Genomic DNA, 24,601 nt, shown 5'->3' with positions numbered 1-24,601 from the left:
GCCGATGAATAAAAACCAAGAAGCAAATGCATTTAAAACTAATGCTTCATGCGGTGAATATGACCATTATTTCAGTCATTCTAACACATCAAATGGTGTTATCGTGGCAGCCAATCAGAAATAAGGTAAGTTTTTCATTATTTTGAAATATTCTTGCTAGCTATTATCGAGGTACACATAATAATTGTATCGATTTTACTATAAATTCTGAAGAAATAACACTAAAACAAATAAAATGCATGATATAAATATGGTATTTCTTTATTAAACAGTTATTAGGTAATTAAGAAATAGGCTTTATCAGCAGTGGCTTTATCAACAGTGGGCACCGGGGAGAAGCATGCTTCGTCATACAAAGAGCAACATAAATGCACTATTTACTATTGCAAATATGCAAATAGTTTGCCACTGAATCGAAAACTATTGTTTTGTGATTTGTATGTGATTTGGATTTTTTAACGTAGCTTTAACAACTTTGCAGCCATATTATTGCTACGATGTCCGCATTGTGGCAGTTTATAGTGATGACTACTAGTACTGGGAGCTCGTGCCGCAGACACGTAGCATCATGTCCCATCCTGGCACATTATCCTGATACCAGGCCGACCAGTCCTTAAACTAACCCCTTAATGCTGAGCGCCTAGCGAGGCAGATGTTAGTACCATTTATAAGTCTTTGGTATGACTCGGCCGAGGTTCAAACCCGCGATCTCCAACATCCGAGGCAGACGCTTAAACCACTAGGCCACCGGAGCGGTCAAAAGTGTCGGTCATAAAATACATTGTTATTTAATTATTTATTATGGGTACTATGCATTTTAGAAGGTTTTAGCAAAGAAAACGGTTTTATAGTCCTTTTTTAATAACGTCGTTTTGTCATCAGCTCATTTTCTGGAGCCTTGTATATCATTTTTAAAGGGACACTGGTGGCATGGTGAACGCAAAAGATTTATATAAAGATTTACACAAAAGTTGATGCATTTTCAGACGTTTCTCATCTTTAACGTCTTATTTTATGATAGAAATACTTTATAAATGTTATTAGTAAATGGCAACCATCGCCTTGCCTGAACACACAGCCCATATTCCATCACGACTAAGCACACATTAACAAAAAGTGATGCTACTTAATTGGTGCTGTATGCACTCGTGTGTAGCAGACACATTCGCATGGCGACCTAGTTGTTGTTGTTGTTGTAGGGTTTAACGCCATTTTTCAGCACACGATAGGCTATACATGGCGGCCAGTATTAATGGTGGGGGAAGAACCCGGGAAAACACCGGAAAGAACCACCGAACCTTGAGAAGCTACTGGCAAGCTTTCTCACATACCCACATTGGCTGAATCCGAGACTCGAACCTACGCAGACAGAGGTGAAGCGACCTAGTAATTACTTCTCTATAACTAATCTATAACTAATCCAATATAACTTGGAATGTGAGCTGGTCAGTGCGGGCAAGGCGATGGGTGTCGTTTACCATCATACCTGGGGTAAAAATCCTCTAACCTGTATGGTAGTATTATTTGTATTAAATATTAATTCTGCCTAATATTATCAAGCATTCTCTTATAGAATCCAGGAATAGCACTTTCCGTTCTGTTAGGCGTATATTTATAATTCTCTCTCTGTGTCTGTTTGTGCATATATATATATATATATATATATATATATATATATATATATATATATATATATATATATATATATATATATATATATTGAAAAAGTGTTAATGCTACGTTAAACATCCAGGTCATATTCACACACTGGATATGTATAAACAAACATGCAAACGAATAAATTCAATAGGGAATAAATTAAGCAAATCATTTTATTGAATAATCGATCAATGATTGAAATTATGTTCTGTACTCTGATGAATGATGCCGTTGAATCAACCGAAGGAATGAAGATATGAACCGCTTTGTTTATTACAGGATTTACATTATTCGTAACATTTTTGCGATATCGCATGAATCATTCTGCTGTACAAGGAACAGACAAATAATTAGGTATCCTGTTTTCATCATCACTGACTTTCATTTCTGCTTCGATATGTTCAGTCAGATCATACAACCCGTTTCCTCAGTCATAACTTTCACTGTCTATCATTCAGTTATTTTTTTAAAATGTTCTAAAGGCAAAATCATAGCTGAATACTAAACGACGAATTTTAAACAAAGTGATCGATGTGCCGTCTTCTTAATTCAATATTTTCCTATTAGGCATGTATGTAGAATCAACACATGTAATAATTACAGTTTTTTAGGACGCTTGTAATGAAACGTATTGGCCATGAGATGAAGCTAAGACTGGAAGATAAAGATGTTTTATTAGATACGCAATAAATACAACCATTGTGAATTTCTAAATTGTATCCGATGCATTGTGTAGGCTCTGATTTTTCAAATCGATGTACAATTTCACACCAATTCAAATCAAAAGGAAAATGCAAAAATATGAAGTAATTTTGTTGCCAATCAAAGGTTGTTGCACGAAATGGATAAATCTAGGTTCTATCTTTCGAGCGAAAATCTTCCATACGAGATATGGCAAGACACAATTCACTGTCAACACGATCAGCAAATAACAAAACAATTTATGTGCATTAATTCATTACTTTGTTAAAAGCATTATACTTGTATAGATTAAGAGAACTTGAGGTTTGTTTTACAATATATGCTGCATATCTTTACAATCGTCGTGAAGTGTATACAAAAATTGTATATCATTCAAATTTGCATGTTTCATTCCTTTTACGCAACACTTTCTTCATTTGCTTTTCATTAAATTTAGTTCCCAGGCCCTAAAATATCAAATGGGTTGTGGCGTTCCTCTGTTCAAAACCACAAGTCAGAAGCACACTATATGGAAGCGTACGGTAAATGTATGTTATGATTACAATATCAATCTTCAATTGACTTCTGTTCAATAAGGAAAGCTGACACAAACAACTCTAACTCCCTCTTTTATCACTCCAATTTCTTCCAATAGTGACAACTAACTTAAATGTCGTACTCCTTCAGTTTTTATACCTTGAGAGAAATAACTTTGCCAAGAAGCTCAAATCGTCTAAGAATGAAACCTTAATATGTGATACAATATGATACCTGTCAGTTTGAAGCGGTAAAAACAAATAAATTGACTATATATAGAACGGTCGAACATATCATATCATACTAATTTGTATCAGAAATAAAAGTACTAAAATACATTTCGATCATGATTTAGACGATAATGCTTTAGGAATTACACAATACCTTGAACCTGTTGATACGTTTACACACACACACACACACGCACGCACACACACACACACACACATCCATCCATCCATCCACACATACGTACGTACATTCATCCACACATAAGTATGTACATACATACATACATACATTGATCGATTTCCCTTTTCCAGTTGATATTTGTGCCTTATACCCTTGCAAAAATGCAGGACAATGTCTCACTGTGCAGGACAGATTTCTTTGTAGATGTCCACCCGGATGGTCAGGCAAAGTGTGTCAGCAGAGTGATGACATACAGTCTGTTCATTCTATCGCAAAAAGGACTGCCAGAGGTAAACTCGATTGTCTTTATAAGTTTGGTATATATCCAATATTACTTGGTAGAGTTTTTGTTTGCACTAATAATATATAATTGTCGACATAATTATTTTCATATGGCCAAAAATAGTTTTGATTTATGAACTTACCGATTATAATATTTTTCTGTATTTGAAGTACAACAGCTCTGTTGACGTTACTGAAACGACATAAGGACTTAAAGCTCTTTCATAATACCTTTTAATAAAACTGGTTAACTAAGTTATGCCTAACAAGACGTATCTTCAAAATGGAACCGTCTTTATCTTATTTTTGTCTCACAGCAGGGACGTGTACGGTGGATCCTGTAGATGTAGTATTTGTACTCGATTCAACGGGAAGCATAGGAAGCGCGGGATTTCAGAATGAGCTTGACTTTGTAAAAGGGTTCACAAATTTAGTGATAATTGGCCGAGATGCTTTCCATATTGGTGTTGTCCAATTTGGAGACAATACATTAGGAGCTACACTTGAATTTGACCTTAAGCTGTATTCAGATAAATCTAGCATCATATCTGCTGTTCAAGGCATACGATATCAGTTTGGAAGTATCGATTACATTGATGTTGGTCTACAGCTGGCAAAGGACGTTCTTGATCGAACGGCAAGATCTAATGCTGTTATATACGTCGTTCTTCTGACGGATGGAGGTTCCAGAAACGAAACAGCGACCTTGGCGATCGCCAGAACCCTTAAATCATTATACCCGTCTCTCAGATTATATGTTATCGGTACGTATTTTATGCAAGTCAAATCCTTATCATACGATAAAAAAATGTATGATTATTGTCAAATATTTTGGATTTGTAATGTTGAATTGGAATGTCTAAACTAATTTTGGTATCACTTAGGAGAATTAAAGAATAACTTAAGAAAGTGCATATCCATTTAATTTATTTTTAAACATTGTGCTGGAAACATATTTGCTCATGTATCACATGAACTTGTATCACATGAACTATTGCAATAAGGTAGACTTTCTTATTATTCAATATATTTCTTCTAAAGAAAAGTTTAATTGGCTTAGTTTAAACGTTGTTATTTTTCTGACCGTGACCTTCTGTCTAACAATGGATCCCTAAAGTTTTCGTGAATTTCGGTGTTACTAATGCATGTTTATTTATGGCTAGTGATGGAGAAATTGTTCAAAATACGCTTAGGATAAATTGGATAGATACGGAGGACATGTTATTAGCAGTAAGTCATTGGGTAACTTAAGAGGATGTTCTTTGCGAAGTGAAATAGATAAGAAATGGTGAAAAACCTACCACAAGATTTTGACCATATTAAGGTAGAGTTTCTGAAGAACGTGCTATCTGTGATATAAGGCAATCGAGGAATCAAACCGCATGTTAGCTTATGGCAGTCGGTGAGAAGACAATGGAAATAATGAAGTCTGATGAGGTGACCATATCACGCTCGGATGATAAAAGCCAAATAACACTTTCCTTGCTATAACAAAAGTAGGGCTGCCACTGCCACCTCAGCTGACCTATGCTAGAAAGGCTGATATCTCACTTACGAAAAAAATGGAATTATACCAATATTTGTGCCAGCTGTATGTACAGATAGGTTGCAACCCCAGACTGATCTGTTCGCATCGTTTATAGGTATGAAACCAAGACCAGATTTCAGGTGATTGTTTAGTAAAACGAACTGGATTAAAGTTTTGGCTTGACCTGAAATCATCTAACCTTGAGTCAATGCACGCAAAGTTACTTATCTGCATTAATAACAAAGTAGTGTTTTGAAATGACCTGATCGAAATGGGCTTTGAGAAAGCGGAACTAATCAGCTAGTTGCTTATTTAGCGTTTAGTTGATATGTGCAAAAATGTATTTAAAACTTGAAATTTTGGTGTGCTTTGGGAAATAAAAAGGATACAGTAAGTAAATCTGCATCCTGTAAATTCACTACAGTCTTACGCAAGTTTTCATGTTCACTAAATTTTGTATTCAAATTAATTTGTGATGAATCCGTTTCTGTGTTCCACGCCATTCATGTATTTATCTTAATGTATATTTCACACTATCAACTATATAGACAGCGGTGATATTAAAAGCAAGAAAGAAACAGGTAGAAACCCATAAATTGGATGAGTTACACCGCATGTGTATTCATTGAATTGTTGTATCATCATATAGAAAATTCAAATGATAATCGCTGGGAACAGAATTATTACAGAAACATTTACTAAGGAACATATTAAACCTTGGTTCTGTAGGCATAGGGCTAGGAGCACCAACTGTCCATCTTCAACAGGTCGCTTCAGACACATCCTATTTTCTACATGTCGACGAGCCAGCAAAACTTGCCGCCATTGTCAATTCTGCAGTCTCCAAGACATGCCAAGGTAAGTAAATAGTCCACAAATGTAAGTAACTTGATGATTTGTGTGGAAAAAATCACACATGAATGTTAGTTTCACACACAGTTAATGTTCTGTCGGTGGGAAGAGAAAACTCGGGCACTCACTTAATCAATTATGAAACCTGTAGCTGGCAAAAAAAAGAGTGATTTTCTGGAACAATTTAGAACTGTTAAACTGATTTCCATTTCCATCTAAAATGAAATAACGAACCCTTTCTTTTGAGGAATAGGTGTATACACCTCTAAAATAAATTGCTTCAAAACACGTCCATCCATCCCGATGTGAAGGTAAGTATTGACAACGTCTCTACATTTATTCCTTCAAAATCAATAATAATAATAATAATAATAATAATAATAATAACAATAATAATGATAATAATAATAAAAGCGGTACTTCCTTGTGAGATCTTCATATAACGAAGATTAATTCAATGATAATAAACGCAGGGTACTTCGGCAGAATCAACCACTTGCTAAGCATCGCTTATTATACTTAATATTTTATGCATTTTATTTCCATTGTAGATATTAAAGACTGTGCGAGTAGCCCTTGTCAGAATGGCGCAACCTGTGTCACCACTGCAAGTGGATATACTTGCACGTGCCTTCGTGGTTTTGACGGGGTCCGATGTCAAACTGGTTATGTATTGCCATGTATTTTCATATTTCACTAACAGATGTCTCATTCAAAAACAAAATTTGTCGGTCACACCTTTTCTGCTGAAACTTTTGTTTTTGATTGACAAAAACATTGTTATAATAAGAATATCTACATTTTTTGAGGGGATGTAAAGAAACGCTTCACTTCTCAAGTGAAAATGTAGTGTCACAAAGAGATTTTTATTTTCATTATAACATGGCTCGCGTGGATTAGTGTGAACATTGTTAGAGTGGAGGCATTGCAATTACAATACGCACCCTTCGTATCCGACAGACTACAGGATTTAACATTTTTAACCCAAAATGAATTGGTTTATTTCAATTTTTTACATGTGCATTCAAACGTGAATTATCTGGTTTTGGCAGTATGTAGTCCGGCTTGGTAACAGACGATGCACCCACATTTCGATTCTCATTAAAATTCAGTTTCAATCGACGCTTACCTATTCCCATTTTCTCCATTGTTTTCAAATATGGTTATGACTGTGACGAGATTTAGACTCTCCATTTAAACAATGTTATTACTAGTATTAATCAAGAATTATTTCCCAACAACATTTGAAGTTCAATGATCATATTTTGACGAGTCATTACTGTGCCAAAAAAATGTGTTACATTTTATAAGACGGGAAACCCAGGTCGACCTCTAGAATTCCTATGCTTAAACATCAATTCAGTTTCGACTACATTAATTTAGAATAATTGACCCAACTGTGGCTACTCTAGGTTATATAAAAATAGTTTGTACCTCATATTTACTGTATTTACTTACAAATAACAAACGTATAAACCAATATTTTAAATTAAGCATAAATTTAAAGTGGAGTTTATAGACTGTTCAACGTCCATGTCTCTGTTCAGAAAAAGATTGACAAAGCCGCCATAAGCATTCGGCGATTGAAAAGTAATAGTAACTGTCCATTAGGTAATCGATATTTGCAGATTGTTTTGCGTGTTAAGTCCCAACAACCACAATTAAAGGCAACACTATGACAATCGACAAGCAAATCGTTTGAAAATGAATGACGACAAAATAATTATCGCTACATTTTCAGTTCAACTTTTCTTAAATTTAAATTTAACTGTGTGAGTTGCCTTTTTACATCTGCTATAGTAATCAGCCTATATATTAAGTTTTAAAAAAATATAGCAACAGGTTTCCTTCAGATATTTACTAATTTAAATGAAATACTAGTTTTATTTATTGGATAAATTAGAAAGTTCTCACATCGACAGTCAAAAGGAAGATTTGAAACTACTTTTCGCAAAAGAGGTAATGCAAATAGTCTGTTCTCGTAAGTATTTGTAAACCACAATAATGGCGGTGAGGGGCAATGACACAACTTATATTGTTAGACATCCGTGTATTCAAAAGTTTCGATGATTACTGGAATGCAATTCAAACGTAAAGATTTGCCATATAATATTATTTAAGCATTTAGGTTTTGGTGTTTGTAGGACGAAATAGTTATTTATTTCAGTCATCAATGAATGTGGCAGATTGCCTTGCCTTAACGGGGGTAGCTGTACGAATACCATAGACTCCTATATGTGCAACTGTACAGACGGATGGACCGGAAGGAAATGTTCCGATGGTACGTATACAGTTCTAAACTTCATACAGTTTTAATAATTTTATATAAACGACATGACAACTCTCTCTCTCTCTCTCTCTCTCTCTCTCTCTGCTAATGATGAAGACCTATGAATTTTCTGTTGTTTTCTGACCCTAAATGTTATTCTTATCATGTATGTATTTAAATGCAGTAAATGAAAGAAACTGATTCAAAGCCAAGACCCAGTGAACAACCTTTAACGTACATCATATGAGCAGAGTACTGGTACATTAGTAATACTCTTCTGAGTGCCATAGGCGTGCATCGCACCAAATAACGACCAAACAGTTTGTGACTCAGCTTCTGTTCTGGTTTATATCAGGAAGAAACTACAAATTAAGAGTCCAGTATGTACGAATAAAAATGTCACTATTCGTTCTTAATTTGCATTGGTGGAAACGATTAAGATGCTGACTGATAATTCATAATAGCTTTCTATGAATCAAAGAGCAAGCTTAATGGAGAAAACATCGTGCCTATCCATACTCTACATTGATATGAAATGAAATACTAATAGCTTCATAAGTCTTAATTATTTAATAAGTCTTAATTATTTAATATGTACATATAAAGGAGAAACAAATATTGTGCATTAAAAACTACAGATGTGGTTTGTCACACAGTGAATTGTGCATGGCTGAAAGAGATCAATATTGCCATAATACATTCACTCGCCACAAAAAGCTATTGTAACTACATTCTTTTAAGTATAAATTATTTTCAAATCCAGGTGGCATATATAATGAGCTTCTAGAGATCTATATATATATATATATATATATATATATATATATATATATATATATATATATATATATATATATATATCTGATCCAATGTAAGAGAACTCTTAAAATGGATGCGCTAATCAATTTAATTGACTGTGCAAGAAACGGTGGCTTGACAATGAAGCCTAAGGTATTTCATCACGTAATCAAAGAGGCGTAATGACTAAGTCAGCGCTACGACTCTATGGTCTTACACTAAGTAAAAGAAAGAAACAAAATCAAAAAACTGTGAAAAAATAAAAAGGCAATTTATCCTCAAAGTTTTAAAATGAAAATTTAAGAGGATTTTAAAATATTCTCAAGTAAATCCAAACATAATCGTAAAAGGCTATAACACTTCATTTCCAAAAGAATAGAGTGTTTTGAATGAATTCCCGGTCTCCAAAGTGCTGATGTACCAATATCCTCGAATATGCTGTAGTGCCAACAGTCTTGGTGCATCATAAATGCATTTTCTGAAACTCCTTTTTGTATGAAGTCACAATAAGTCCAGTGACAAAGCATACTTTCTAACTCCGATGAATAATCAAACCAAAGTAAATCACAAGGAGCCGATGAAAACAATAAAGTAATACATTTTACATTGCTTAGCCATTTGTATTGTACAAAATCAGAAATATTCGAAAGTTATTGAGTTGAATTTAAATTGTAGAGCTGCACGATCAACTGCGAAAGACACAAAAACACCCAGAGTAAAAGCAAGCATTTAAAAAATATACATGAAAGGATTGTTTTACATTTTAAAGTCTGAAACGAAATTCCAACATTAGGTAATAGTTCTAGACTCAACTTTATCACTGCTCCAACAAGATTCATTCACTATAAGTTGTCATTCAAATTTACCAGTCAGGATTATTCTCAATTTTGTTAAAACTTGTCTATAGAACCTATAAGATTTGTGGAACTTGTGTATTTATCTTTACTTTGAGGTTAGTGGTAAACATCCAACGTGTTGCTTTCTCATTAGATGATAAGAAGAATCTGATCTTTACCGTGTAAGAGTACCAAATGCGTGCGATATCGAAAAGAACGATTCTTAATATCTGAATTGAAAGCAAAAATTATTTTTGCAGCTACAATGTAAAATAAAAGCGGCGGTAAATATCAACTTACATGACTATGAAATAGCATGGCAGCAGCAGGAATCATCAGTGGTGGAGTAATAGCATTTCGGGAAGCAACCGTTCGTTTAATTTATTTGATGCGAATGTAGCTGAAAATTTAAACCAACTAGGCATGAAAACTACTGCAACAATAACTGAGGAAATGTGTGGAATTAAATCAGAACCGAGCAAAGACACTCCGAACTTTAACATATGCTTTAGAGAACAAGAGTATCATTAATCCTAAGCAAGCCTTTGCAGGTATCAAGTAGAGAACAATGACCAGTCTTATTAACTGTGCACTGTAGTCTCTTGGCTTCCTTCAATGAAAAGCTATATGGAAAGGCTAACAATTCAAGATAAACAACTTAGATACAAATTTTGCAAGACTCACTGCAACAAAATGTGGAGGTGATTATAAAAATGTTGAACAATAAAAACATATATGTAGGATATATAAAGATTTGTAGTTTCTCGTCTTGGTTCGAAAATTTTGACTGAGCAAGGATCTCATCAACAAACACTAAGGAAGGTGCGATCCAATGCAAGCAATGCAGAAAATCCAATCTATAGTTTGCCTTGTACATGACAAGCTATACAATACCCATTTTTTCATATTCTAAAACATAACATCATTGTCAATTGTAGTTTTGTGTTGTTCTAAGGTATTTAAGATTTAGCATATCACTTTTATAAAACTGTTGTAGCGATAGAAGGTGGAATTCTAAACTGTATAATGGAAACTCTGCGATAGAAGGTGGAATCTTGGACTATATGCTGCAAGCTGTCTCTTCGGAATCATTTGCACAGTTAGGGATAATGACAATAACTGAAGTGGATATACTTCACGTATGACTATACCACCAATGAAAGAATTGTCGACATACACACTCCCACATAGTTGTATGGGACTCAAGCCTTGTTCTCTTATTTGTAAAGGTATATCCATTTGTGAAATGCGATGTTATGTTGCAAGTTTTGCAGTTTAAACTAATTGATTTTAACATTGGTAGAGATTCTTGAATTAACCTAACTACTATCTCGTAAATTTACTTGCCCACTTCCTTTGCCATTTTACTAAAATGCATTGTTTCTGTTGTTGTAAAGTTAATAAAATATGTTCCTTTTAACTATGATGACAAAACACATTGCAGAAACGTTATATTTTTCTTACATCCGATGAATATCTGTGAGTTTGTACTATACTACATTAACCAAATAGTTTCCGATTCCTTGCAGATGTCAATGAGTGTCATGGACTTCCCTGTATAAATGGCGGTAATTGTACGAATACAAATGGATCATATATATGTAACTGTCTCAAAGGGTTTAAAGGGAAAAATTGCGGAGAAGGTAAGCTCAGATAGTGATAATAGCCTGAACCTTATCTCTGGATGGAACCTTATGATTCAGTAGCAAACAAACAAACATATATATATATATATATATATATATATATATATATATATATATATATATATATATATATATATATATATATCGAAGCAGGATAATAACAACACTACGATAGCTTATTGATGATTTTAATTATAATTTTTATTTATACAAAAAATTAGATGAAATAAAGTTCGGAAATACAGATATAAATATGTTTATAGTTTACAACACATCGTTTCAAGAAGCAAGAGTACGATTATTACCAGTGATAAACAAATTCTGGTTTACGTAATGAAGTTAGAAGGGTTTCTTCCTCTTACTTTATTCTTTTGAAATCTTTTCTTTTTTCTCACAGTTTTTCTACCAGCCTTTAATGACAATTATAAATTGTACCAATCGTAGTATTTTAATCAAATTACAGACATCGACGAGTGTACATTCCATCCATGTGAAAATGGCGGAAATTGTACAAATGGAGACGGATCATACTCCTGCAACTGCCCTCACGCCTGGACCGGAAAGAACTGCTCAAATGGTGACGAAAAGCTAAACAAATAGAAGTTGACCCATCGTTTTGTACCACTGCGACATTAAACTAAATATTCTCAATTTCGTTGACTTTATAATCATCACACGACTAGGTCCATTGTCCTGAGTAGCTACTAATCAGTGATTCCTACCTTACTTAACTCATTCTAATCGAAAGGTTAGACCGGTATATACTAAATACCATTTGCAAAACAAGAATCATGGTGTTTCCATGAATTGATTGTAAGATAGGAGACATGATCAGTATATTTTGAGAATATTCACTTCATTTGATGTGTATGCCTCTGTGCTTTTTTAATTTGACTAATCCTTTTAATAAGCAATAATTAGTATAGTTTTGATTTATCTTACCGGACCCCCACCTCCAGGGTGACTAAAACACTTCGTATGATCTACCGACGATATTTTCTGTCTGCCTGTCTTTAAGGTGACCTGGAAATACAAATATTGTTTCGACCTCAAATTTAGAAGCAAATGGATTCACTGTACCTCAGCTTAAAGTATTAGTGAAACGTATACACGATATATCATTGTTATTTGGAATCCTATGTTTAAATATTTTTTCAGTTATTTCTAGATTTGTATAGGTTACAGGGACTCTATTATATTTGTTCTCATTATAGAGAAACTTCTTGTGTGTGTATATATATATATATATATATATATATATATATATATATATATATATATATATATATAAGTTTGTGCCAACCTACATGAACAATATAGCTTCCGTGTCCTTGCAGATGTCAACGAGTGCGATATTTTTCCTTGTAAAAATGGCGGCAATTGTACGAATATGAACGGCTCATATGTCTGTCTCTGTCCGGAAGGTATTAATGGGAAAAACTGCACAGAAGGTACGTTAAACTATGAATAATCCTAACCTTATATCGGGATGGAAACATACGATTTTTAAACAAACAGAAACCAACCAAAAGTATAGTGTCATCTCTGCGACAGCTTAAGCTAAAAAGACAATACTGATTGGTGCGGATTTCAAATATAATGTTTGCGGTGAAAATTAAATGAATGAAATGTTTGCAAATATGGATATAAACATGTTTTTTACGACTTGTAATGCTGTTTCACAATGACAGAACATAAATAGTGCCAGTTTTATCAGTTTTATAGGAACTATCATTTACGTCGTGAAGCTGGATGGTTGCTTTTGTTTTACTTTTTGAATTCATAGTCTTTCTTCAGAAGGTTTCCATACCAGTCTTTCATGACAATAATTAATTGTACAAATCGCAGTCTTTGTATTCAAATTACAGACATCAACGAATGTGAGTTCTATCCATGTGAAAATGGCGGCAATTGCACAAATGTATACGGCACGTACGTTTGCTATTGCGCTCTGGGCTGGACAGGAAAGAACTGCTCAGACGGTAAGGAAAAGCTTCCACACACACACACACACACACACACACACACACACATTGTTGGCCACTCGTTCTCTTCCAGAACATTCTACGTTTGTGAATAAGGCAAGACCTTGAACTCAAATTTGTTTATAACTTACATACATGACAAAAGAATGTTCAAGTAGGTCAAACCCTCACTTACAGAGAAAAGTCACAAACTTAAAAAAAAACAATATATATATATATATATATATATATATATATATATATATATATATATATATATATATATATATATATATTGATTAGCTATGCTAATGTCCGGATAGTTATATGTTGTGAGTTAGCAGAATCGCTGAGTTTTATTGTTGATTTTAGCCACTTATGTATCATGCGTTTGGTCATAATTCGTTTGTCAGTGATATCTACATTTAAATTACAGGTATGGTTTTGAAAATTAGTTCTATGTCAATGTTAATGTCGAATAAACATGTTTTACTTGTCATTTAACTGAGAAATGGAAATATGACAAGTGTCGTTACTAAAGGCATTCCAAACGTATGTATTGCGATGGAAAAGGTCGTTGCGAAACGTTCCTTCCTATATGCCTGATTGCGAGAATATATCAGTTTAATGACGATCGTTCTTTCGCCAACTTCGCAATGACATAATCTTTGGGATAATTTAGAAAGATTTATTTACCTGCAAGCACTCGAATCTACGACCTAGCGTTTAATTTGGATAAAAAGTTATGGCCATTGCGTATCGTATATTTTTGCTTGGAGAATTTTTTTTCTCAATTTTCGCTAGTTGTTTTGCATTGTTCTAAATATTGCTGGAACCACTTAAAGGTATGCACATATTTTGATAAAATTATCTCGATTGTTTTACTTGATTGAGGCACCTGGCAACACGGGATCATAAAATCGTAATTTAGTAGAAACTATCGTCATTACGGAAAATTGTACTCAGTTGTTATACCTCGGCAATTTTTGTGAGGCTTATGGTTATATTTTGCATCAATCTGGTTTTAAATTTCGATTACATTTGCCGTTCTTACGTGAAGATGTAAATTATACTCAGTTATTATGTTTAAGAAATTTCTGCCAGAGTTTGCTCATTTATAGGTCGAAGATTCGTGTAGTATAAAATTATTGCTAATAGGAAAACTTGATTCTCAATCTTTCCATTAATTGTTTGAAAGCTACTTGTCATCATCATCTACAGCTTTTAGTAATAACCGACTCGATTTATATGATTCAGTGATTTTTCACGACAAGGGCTCGTTTTGGATGAGGATGGAACCCGCATTTTCCTGGCAGCGAGTCGCGCATGCTGACCACTGATCTACCATAATTAAGATATCTAGTAGTGGTTCTGGAAAGTTCTTCCAGCGGCTTGCATGTGTTCTTGTTTTGCCATAATGCACAAGCACTTCTAATGACCATCTGATGGTGACATTGTCTTAACAAATTGCGACACCGCCAGTACCGTTGAAGGCTCTTACTGTTTGCAAATACTCCAATGGTTTGGAGGGAAACACTGAATTATGCCTTTTTATATTGACATTTTCCATTTTATTAAACAAATAGCAGAAAAAGTATCCAGATAAATACATTAAATAGCTTTTCTACATCATATTTGGACATAAATTTGTTTTAAATAAATGATTTCTTTCGCAGCATATTAGGTTCTAAAAGTATTATTAGGGCTAAGAAATCACCTAAGACCGGCTTTAAGTTTAAAATGTTTGTTCCTAATTTTTTCCGTCCTTGACAATGTGCTCGGTTTTGAAAATTGTTCCTTGTGCACGTAACATTTGTTTTAAATTCTGTATGTGGTTAAAGAGCCATAGACTATCAATTATATTTTTATCTTCCTTTCTTTGCAGGCATTGAATAAATATTAAGTACTTACTGAATATTAATGAAATAATGTTGTGCTACATTTTCTCTGACGTTTGTTCGTTATGTTATATAGCTAAGTTAAGAACCATCATGAACATAGGTCCGAATATACCTTTGTCCGAAACACTCTAAGTAACATGTAAATTAACACCCGTCTTACGTACTTACAGTTGTCATAAATGTTGTATCACAATGGTCCTTTCTATTAATTGTGGAACATGACTTCCCACTACTTTAGCCTGATTAATTTTCTCTCTTTGGATTTCCACATTTAATAAATCATTTAATCATATGCATACATTCCATTTTAGATATTAATGAATGTGAATATACCCCTTGTCAGCATGGGGACTGCACAAATACAGATGGTTCATACTCATGCGACTGCCAGAATGGGTGGAGTGGAAAGAACTGCTCAGACGGTACGATATGACACAAATACGTATATGACCAATCATTTTCTTATTCGTCCATCTCATCCTTCTACTTTCTTTTCATCCTCTTCTTCGACATTAACATCATAATTACAATCACCGCATCATTTTCTTCGTCTTCTTTAACTACGGCGTCGCTGATTGTAGTAGCAGCCCCGACTATCATCATCTTCTCCCGGTCTTCTAGTTTACTTTTTTAACATCACTGTCACCGTCATCAGCATTATAATTAATTTACAACCCCTTATTAGTTTCCCATTCAATAATCCATAGAATCCCCTGATTTGAAATGACAAAATGGAAGAATTAATATTTATATCAACCTTTCTGTCTACAATTTCAAATATCTCCACTTCCTTTTCCCTCGTATTGGTGATATCTTTAATATTTTCGAAACAATCATCTCATTTAAACGAACAATTCTAATAGTTTACCTCATCAAGAACGTGTAAAATGTATCAGGTAGCTCTAAACAGTTTGGAACCAGGTCTATGTGCTGGCACGCACCAAATCGATTAAAATTTCAACAGATCCAATTAAGTTAAATAAATAATCTATTTATATATTTTTCAGCTCGTAAGCGATCGGACAAAACTGAGAAAATATTTTTTCAATTCAATTTTTTATAAGCATATACATACTCATAGAGTACATACTACAAATATTGCGTGGCTATCAAATGCTATTTGAACAACTTTAAACAAAAACATTTCCTTTGGCTATTTCATTCAATAATTTTGCATCCTCCCACCCCTTCAAAAGTGGTTGATAGTTGGAGAAACAATATACATTGTTAACCACATTGCTGATCAATAACGACGAAATTGTAGAATGACGGTTCTAAACGGCTAGCAAGCTAGACTCAAATATGAAAAAAAGAAAATAAATAGATATAAAAGTGGACGGAACGTTTATTCCGCAAAATTACTTCCCCTGATAATTATCAGGAATGTGCCCAGTCAGATACAGTATTCGCCGTGCATCATAAACGCAATCACAAACCCATATGGTACCATGTCTTTTCTCGTGCGATTGTGTTCTGCACACAACTGACGTTACTCAAGGCCTTGGATAATATATCAATATATTTTGTATAGGAAATTCCACTTGGCCAAACAAAACGAAACTGTTTAACCCCACCTAAGCATTGAAGGATTTATGCTTTTTCGTCATGTATTGCAATTTCAGATGATCATAGTGACGAAATGATTTCTATTTTTCAGTTCAACTTGAGTTGATATTGCCCCTAATCATGCTGCCACTTGCACTTCTGGCTCTAGTGATTACTCTGCTTGTGAAAATAACGATGAGAAGGTAGGTAATCGCTTCTTATTTGAATGATAGGGTATCCTTGATTTACAATCATGTATATGCAATGCTTGGATTAGACAGTAATCATAGTAGTATAAACTATACTGTTTAGACGTTTACTCGTTGGTAAATGTTTTAAGATTGTAATGGAATTTGATCACTGATATGACCTGATAAATCCAAATGAATATGATTAAAGGTGTCTCAACTCATAACCAGTATGACCTTTATTGACTTAATTATGCTACATAGCCTCGTACTTGCCAGCAAGAATAGTAGGGCAAAGTTTAAACTATGTTGTATAGTTTATGATTAAGTACATTTTGCAATGTAAAACAGAATGAATCTTTCGTACCCTTTGACGTTGTTTTGTTAAATACAACATGACGTCTGGGGTTGACTTCTTTCCCTTCATTTTGTTTTTTGTCCAATAGTCAAGGTTTGCAAAAGACTACCAAACAGTTAACATTACTAAGTAATCGCGTTTTGCACTCAGCACCACATCGTCGGTGCAACAAGATTTATCAGCCTTCTTGTTACTTTGTACACCGACAATTAGTTCTAACATTTCATACACTGTATTATTGTAATTTTACGATAGGACGAATAATGTGAGCGATTCTACTACGACTCTTAGCAGAGAAACACCGCTTGAGTTCAATGGTATGTGTTTTTATATTTTGTCACATCTTAAGGCGTGTTTAAAATTTATTTAACTAGTTTGCGTTCTGTGAAGCTCAAGTTGGAAAGAAAAGTAGTATTTGCCGTGTTAAAATGTGTATGATGAAGAAAACGTTTGTTTTTAAACGATTTTACTCAATGACAAACGTTCGTTTTTTATGTCTGTGCCATCGCATGAGCAAAATATATCGATTCTATTTCGACAGACAGACCGACATACTGACACAGAATATACGTATTACTGCCCTTTGAAGCCGATATAAATATAAAAGTTTATCACCTTTTAATCATTAAGGAAACCCATGACCTGTAAATTAAGATGTAAAGATACTAAGATAAAAGAATTAATGTATCTTAGTGTGCTTATGTATATATATATATATATATATATATATATATATATATATATATATATATATATATATATAAGCACAAGTAGATATAAAATATTATAAGGATTATAAGGTCGGGTAGAGGGATGCGAATGTAGATATTATTTAAACAGTATTTTACTCTATCTGTTCATATTGGCGATTTTCATAAAGTTTGAATACTAATTGCAGTGGAAGGATGGAAACATGGATCTCTGGGAGTCTCGCGTCCATCCCCACCAGTAACAAGCTTTATCTTCAATAAGTCATTGCCACCAGAGCACCAGTAACAAATACATGCCAGGATCACAGACGGAATAGACTGGTGGCGATTTGGCACTTACAAATGGAATCATGCAGTCTAATACATCAATTTGCAAATTAGTATCCGCTTGTCTACCTGGTTTCAAAATAGTGCCGTGTCATTGCATTATATTCAGAGTGTTTTTTCTTGCTTGTTTCTGTCTTGTTTGTTGTTTTTATTACAACAATTCGTAGCTTTTTAACTAGACAATTGAACCAAAATATTTTATGCATTGAGAATTATGATGTATGTTTTAAAAGATTCTGGTTTGGTGCTTTACGGCACATTAACACAAGCTGGTTATTAAGTGCCTTGCCCAAGGACACATCCAAAGTAGCTGACCCAAGCTCGTCAAATGGTAGGATTGGGCGCGCGCCTTTTTGATCATGACACTAGTACACTAACCAATAATCCACTCCGGCGCCCATGGTCTTAAGTTATATGAAGCGAACACGGCTTACCACCTTGCGCGAAGCACGTATAAAAAATAGAGTACCTGCCTTTCTGTATAAATGACATATTTTATCTTCAAAGATTACGCGATAGATTGATGTGAATGTTGAACATGACGATAGAAAAAGCATTGTTCCTGAAAAAGTCTACATCATGTTGCAATGTAGAAAATGGCATCTCTAAACTATAAATTATTTGAATTCAAATAGCTTGTGCCTAAGTATTTCCTGGATGTGTAAAGAATAAATGCAATGCGATAATTGTAGACTCTGAAAATAATATTATTGATTGTGCTATAATTCCAGCACCGGACAATTTTCTGCAAGCATCGAGACATGGGTGACAAAATGAAACTCTTGAGAGTAGATTCACCATAGTTCCTACTTTGTTGATCATCTAATTACTTTGCATTGAATATGTGTGTCTTACATGATTAAATATGCGTGTCGTATATGATTTAGTCGCATTTATACATATATTTTGAATAAATAGGTTTCACCTTATTGACACTTACATTATTTTTTTCAAACTTCATCTGTGAAATTAAACGTGATAAGCCTTATTAATCAACCAAACTTAAAGCAAAATGCATAAATAATTCTTGCTCTGGTAACGTCTATTTTAAAAGCTGTTAAACACGTTAAATTTATTATTACTTTTCCATACCTATACAAGCAAAATATTCAAAATGTTTTATATATCGTGGTATTCTCATATGAAAACAGATTTCACGAATTACTTTATCAGATGACAGAACATATTCTATTTTATAAACACTATTAGAGAAGTGTATTTAATTATGCTAGGTGTTCAAGCGAACACTAATAATGTTACACGTTTACGTATTATGTAAATTGTGTTTGGAAGTTGTGTCAAAGAGCCATCAGTTAATGATGTCCAATTTCGCAGTTTCGGGAAGTGAACATGTCTAGAAGTGTGTCTTTTTATTATTACGCAATTTGTGTTTAAAAATTATAAATCATAATAACCATTTTTAAATATACAAATAAACAGCTGCTCCTAAGATGGTACTCTCTGCATTTGCCAGATAAACACTACACGACAGTAGTGAAGTGGGATACCCTAGTGACAATGGGAATTACCATTACAGGACCCCTTGGGACAATCTGGAGACAATGGAAATTTAACGTGGGGAAAAATCATGGGACAATCTGGAGACGATGGAAATTTAACATGGAGAAAAATCATGGGACAATCTGGGAACAATGGGAATTTAACATGGGGAATAAATCGTGGGACTGTCTAGGGACAAGGGGAAATTTAACATGGGAGTAAATCGTGGGACTGTCTAGCGTCAAGGGGAATTTAACATATAGAAATTGAACATAGTGGGTCTGTATAGCGTCAAGGGGAATTGAACATGGTGGGATTGTCTAGGGACAATGATGGTAGAGGGTCAAACACAACAGAGACAGAGACATACATACACTAGTACAAGCGTGAGATTTATATATAAAGCATTACCAAGACCTGAAATCTTGCTGGGGTGTTCAAAAATTTGCATATTTGTAATGATGCTATAAATAGCTATAATCACGGAAATGCTCAACGACAAAATGGATGTGACTAAAAGTAACTCTAAAATGACGAAATTGTCCCAGAATATAAAGGAAAATAAACATATCCCCGAAAATTAAGTTGCAATGGTTTAGACTAAAATGGATAAAATTAGTAACTACTTACAATATCAACATGTGTGACGATCGTGGATAAACACCCATGTACCTATTTATAGCTATAATCAGCTAAAATTCCTATGAAATCCCACTATCCATTTATACTACAACTTGTGGGTTATTCCTTCTGAAAACCCCACTATCGTTTTATAGCCTCAGCTTGAGTGACGTTCCTGTTTATGAACACTAGTACATATGTATAGCTACAACCTGTGGAAATCCACAAGTCCATATTTATAGTCTCGAAATTTCCAGCGTCAGTGACGTCACTGCACTGAACACTAGGGGATAAATGTCAACAGTGTTGCAAGTGGCTGACCTGAATACACGCTACTGCAGATAGGTAGGTAGAGTGTATCTGATAGGGATAAAGTGAATTTTATAGGGACAAACAGAGACCAATACACACACACACACAACGTACGCGCGCAGACATACGCACACACACACATATACACACACACACACACAGACAGAGGGAAGAGGAAAAAACAAACCCCAAATATACTATCAACACAGAAGGGAGATAATACAAACCCCAAATAAACTATCCAAACAAACGTACGCGAACGCATACAAACCCCAAATATACCATCCACACAAACGTACACAAACGCATATAAACCCCAAAATATACTATCCATACAAACGTACGCGAAGGCATACAAACCCCAAATATACTATCCATACAAACGTACGCGAACGCATACAAACCCCAAATATACTATCCATACAAACGTACGCGAACGCAATACAAACCCCATATATACTACCAACACAGAAGGGAGATAATACAAACCCCAAATATACTATTCACACAAACGTACGCAAACGCATACAAACCCCAAAATGTACTATCCATACAAACGTACTCGAACGCATGCAAACCCCAAATATACTATCCATACAAACGTACGCGAACGCATACAAATCCCAAATATACGATCCACACAACGTCACTAACGCTTATAAACCCTAAATATACTATCCACACAACGTCGCTAACGCATACAAACACCAAATATACTATCCACACCCGGGAGGAAGAAGAAAAAGACAACCAAATATACGATCTACACAACGTACGCGAGCACACACACACACACACACACACACACACACACACACACACACCACAGAGGGAAGAAGAAGAAAACCATTATACACTATCCACACGGAGTGAACAAATAACCCTTTATATATGCTATCAACAGAGAGTGAAGAAAATAACCCATTATATTCCATCAACACAGAGTGAAGAAGAAAAAGGTTTTTGAAAGCATCTAAGCCCTCACCTGCAATGACCAACTCTGCCAAACACCTACACGCCACCCCCCACTCCCAACACTACAAAACCCATTTAACCCGTTATTTTATGCATCAGTGTGTGATTTAGGAAACATCAAGACACAAAATGATGGATGAATAGACTGACTATTGTTTACCGACTTGCATGCCTAAAGAGCGTGCGTGAAGGAAAACATCCTTCCATTTCAATTCTAACTAAAACACGATCCAGAGGGATAGAGAGAGGTGAAAGAGCACAATTTCATAAAGTGTGAGTAAAAACAAAACACGCCATCCTTATTATACAATGTCAAGACCAAGAGACACTTACGTTTTCTTTCTGGTCTATTCTCTTTTAGAAGGTAGTATGAAATTTCACATCAGGGCCACCGCATCGGCTCACATTGTCAATTTTTCCATTTCCATGTCTTTACTGGCACAAGTTCTTCCTCATCTTCAATTTCTTCTTCTTCTGAATCCCTCTTCTCTGTTTCGTCTTGTTTCTGTTTCTTCTCTGTTCTCGTAGGGCACTCTGAATTCCAGAGTCCTTTCTCCTGACAACGATATTAGGTATCTTGACTTTTGTCTCTCTTTCTTAGACGAAGCAGGTATTCTGGAGACAAATACCCATTTACCTTTGCAGATATAGCAAACTTCATTAGCACTTACACACTTTCGTATGACTCTCATCAAATCAACGACCAAAAGAATAAGTTTTGTTGCCACTTTCGCATGTGAATTATGCTTTCGTATGACTTTTAGCAAATATTTGACCAGCAGGTCGATCTGTGCTGACTCTTCCATCTTCTTGATCGTTTGAGAGTGGAATGAATACTCTGACGCTAAGACACTCTCCTTATATACAGGGACCTGTTGCGTATGAAACCTAGTCAAATGTAATTTTGCAATAAGATGAAACGATTTCATTGAGGAAGTAAAAGGCAATGATGTACCGTATCGCCTCACACGAAACCTGAAGTGTTAGTTCAAATCAGTGTCAGCGATTTCGAAGACGGCATAACTGAGCTTTAATCAATGCTCTCCAATTATGCCACAAAACCACGAGTCCTGATTCACGCCAAAAGAAATTTTGTTCGGTCCATAAAAAATAGTATCACATCTGAGAAACGCAAAAACGAACTTCCAGAAAACTGAGAACGACGGCTTACACCTACAACGTAAATGTATGAGCTCAAGTAGTGCGTAAAACTTAGTCAAATTAAATTTTTATAGTCAAGATGAAACGATCTCTTTTCGAACAAGAAAGCAGACACCAAGCGACAATGGCGATCCGTGTCACACAACACTTTTCAAAATGTATATTATCAGAGGTTTGTTCTAGCGATCTGCACGGTTAAATTAAATGTTGATGTATTTTGTAATAAGACGTACACAATTTCCATGGGATTGCCCATGGTAAGATTCTTCGTGCATTAGTTTAATTTTTAAAAATATTTTTTATATAAATCGCCTATAGGATAGACCCAGTAAAGCATGGCCATTCTCGTCACTGTCTGAATAGCTACTCAAGTCAATTCGAGGCGAACGCGGTAAGAAAATAAGTATAGCCAATGAAATGGCTTACAACGGGTGATGCATTGTTTTGTTCTAGGACTGTGTGGCATAATAATCCCTACGCTCTTCCGTTGTTACCATTACAGTGCAGACAGACTGGAATGTGAACTTACAAGCCCTCTTTGTGTATTGTACCATTTCTTCTTACCACATCAAAATACTGAGCGTCAAAGTATTGGTTCACGTTTACCATGGGCAATCCCATGGAAATTGTGTACGTCTTATTACAAAATACATCAACATTTAATTTAACCGTGCAGATCGCTAGAACAAACCTCTGATAATATACATTTTGAAAAGTGTTGTGTGACACGGATCGCCATTGCCGCTTGGTGTCTGCTTTCTTGTTCGAAAAGAGATCGTTTCATCTTGACTATAAAAATTTAATTTGACTAAGTTTTACGCACTACTTGAGCTCATACATTTACGTTGTAGGTGTAAGCCGTCGTTCTCAGTTTTCTGGAAGTTCGTTTTTGCGTTTCTCAGATGTGATACTATTTTTTATGGACCGAACAAAATTTCTTTTGGCGTGAATCAGGACTCGTGGTTTTGTGGCATAATTGGAGAGCATTGATTAAAGCTCAGTTATGCCGTCTTCGAAATCGCTGACACTGATTTGAACTAACACTTCAGGTTTCGTGTGAGGCGATACGGTACATCATTGCCTTTTACTTCCTCAATGAAATCGTTTCATCTTATTGCAAAATTACATTTGACTAGGTTTCATACGCAGCAGGTCCCTGTATATAAGGAGAGTGTCTTAGCGTCAGAGTATTCATTCCACTCTCAAACGATCAAGAAGATGGAAGAGTCAGCACAGATCGACCTGCTGGTCAAATATTTGCTAAAAGTCATACGAAAGCATAATTCACATGCGAAAGTGGCAACAAAACTTATTCTTTTGGTCGTTGATTTGATGAGAGTCATACGAAAGTGTGTAAGTGCTAATGAAGTTTGCTATATCTGCAAAGGTAAATGGGTATTTGTCTCCAGAATACCTGCTTCGTCTAAGAAAGAGAGACAAAAGTCAAGATACCTAATATCGTTGTCAGGAGAAAGGACTCTGGAATTCAGAGTGCCCTACGAGAACAGAGAAGAAACAGAAACAAGACGAAACAGAGAAG

The 24,601-nt window shown here is 34.9% G+C and overlaps 1 protein-coding gene across 1 annotated transcript; it reads left to right on the top strand.

The window, feature by feature from the left end:
* Window positions 1-19,866, top strand: LOC149786223 (uncharacterized). The gene is made up of 15 exons (XM_089976603.1): window positions 1-125; window positions 2,798-2,888; window positions 3,420-3,578; window positions 3,888-4,334; window positions 5,828-5,956; window positions 6,502-6,615; window positions 8,118-8,231; window positions 11,383-11,496; window positions 11,963-12,076; window positions 12,837-12,950; window positions 13,368-13,481; window positions 15,676-15,786; window positions 17,022-17,112; window positions 17,711-17,772; window positions 18,354-19,866. The coding sequence occupies exons 1-15, from the start codon at window positions 27-29 to the stop codon at window positions 18,449-18,451; spliced, it is 1,971 nt and encodes a 656-aa protein (XP_089832729.1). The 5' UTR covers window positions 1-26; the 3' UTR covers window positions 18,452-19,866.
* The last annotated feature ends 4,735 nt before the right edge of the window (window positions 19,867-24,601 follow it).

Source organism: Sinohyriopsis cumingii, chromosome 12 (genome assembly GCF_028554795.1).
Source record: "Sinohyriopsis cumingii isolate HCF-2022 chromosome 12, ASM2855479v2, whole genome shotgun sequence".
Lineage (NCBI taxonomy): Eukaryota > Metazoa > Mollusca > Bivalvia > Unionida > Unionidae > Sinohyriopsis > Sinohyriopsis cumingii.
The sequence above is the reverse complement of the archived record's forward strand: the minus strand, read 5'-3'. Positions and strand labels throughout refer to the sequence as shown.

What these genes read in the sequence shown, in the direction of transcription:
- LOC149786223 (XM_089976603.1), top strand. Translation starts at nt 27, where the DNA reads ATGCATTTAAAACTAATGCTTCATGCGGTGAATATGACCATTATTTCA. An exon ending in AGGGAAAAATTGCGGAGAAG is followed by an intron (nt 11,497 to 11,962) that starts GTAAGCTCAGAT and finishes ATCAAATTACAG; the next exon opens with ACATCGACGAGTGTACATTC. An exon ending in AACACCGCTTGAGTTCAATG is followed by an intron (nt 17,773 to 18,353) that starts GTATGTGTTTTT and finishes TACTAATTGCAG; the next exon opens with TGGAAGGATGGAAACATGGA.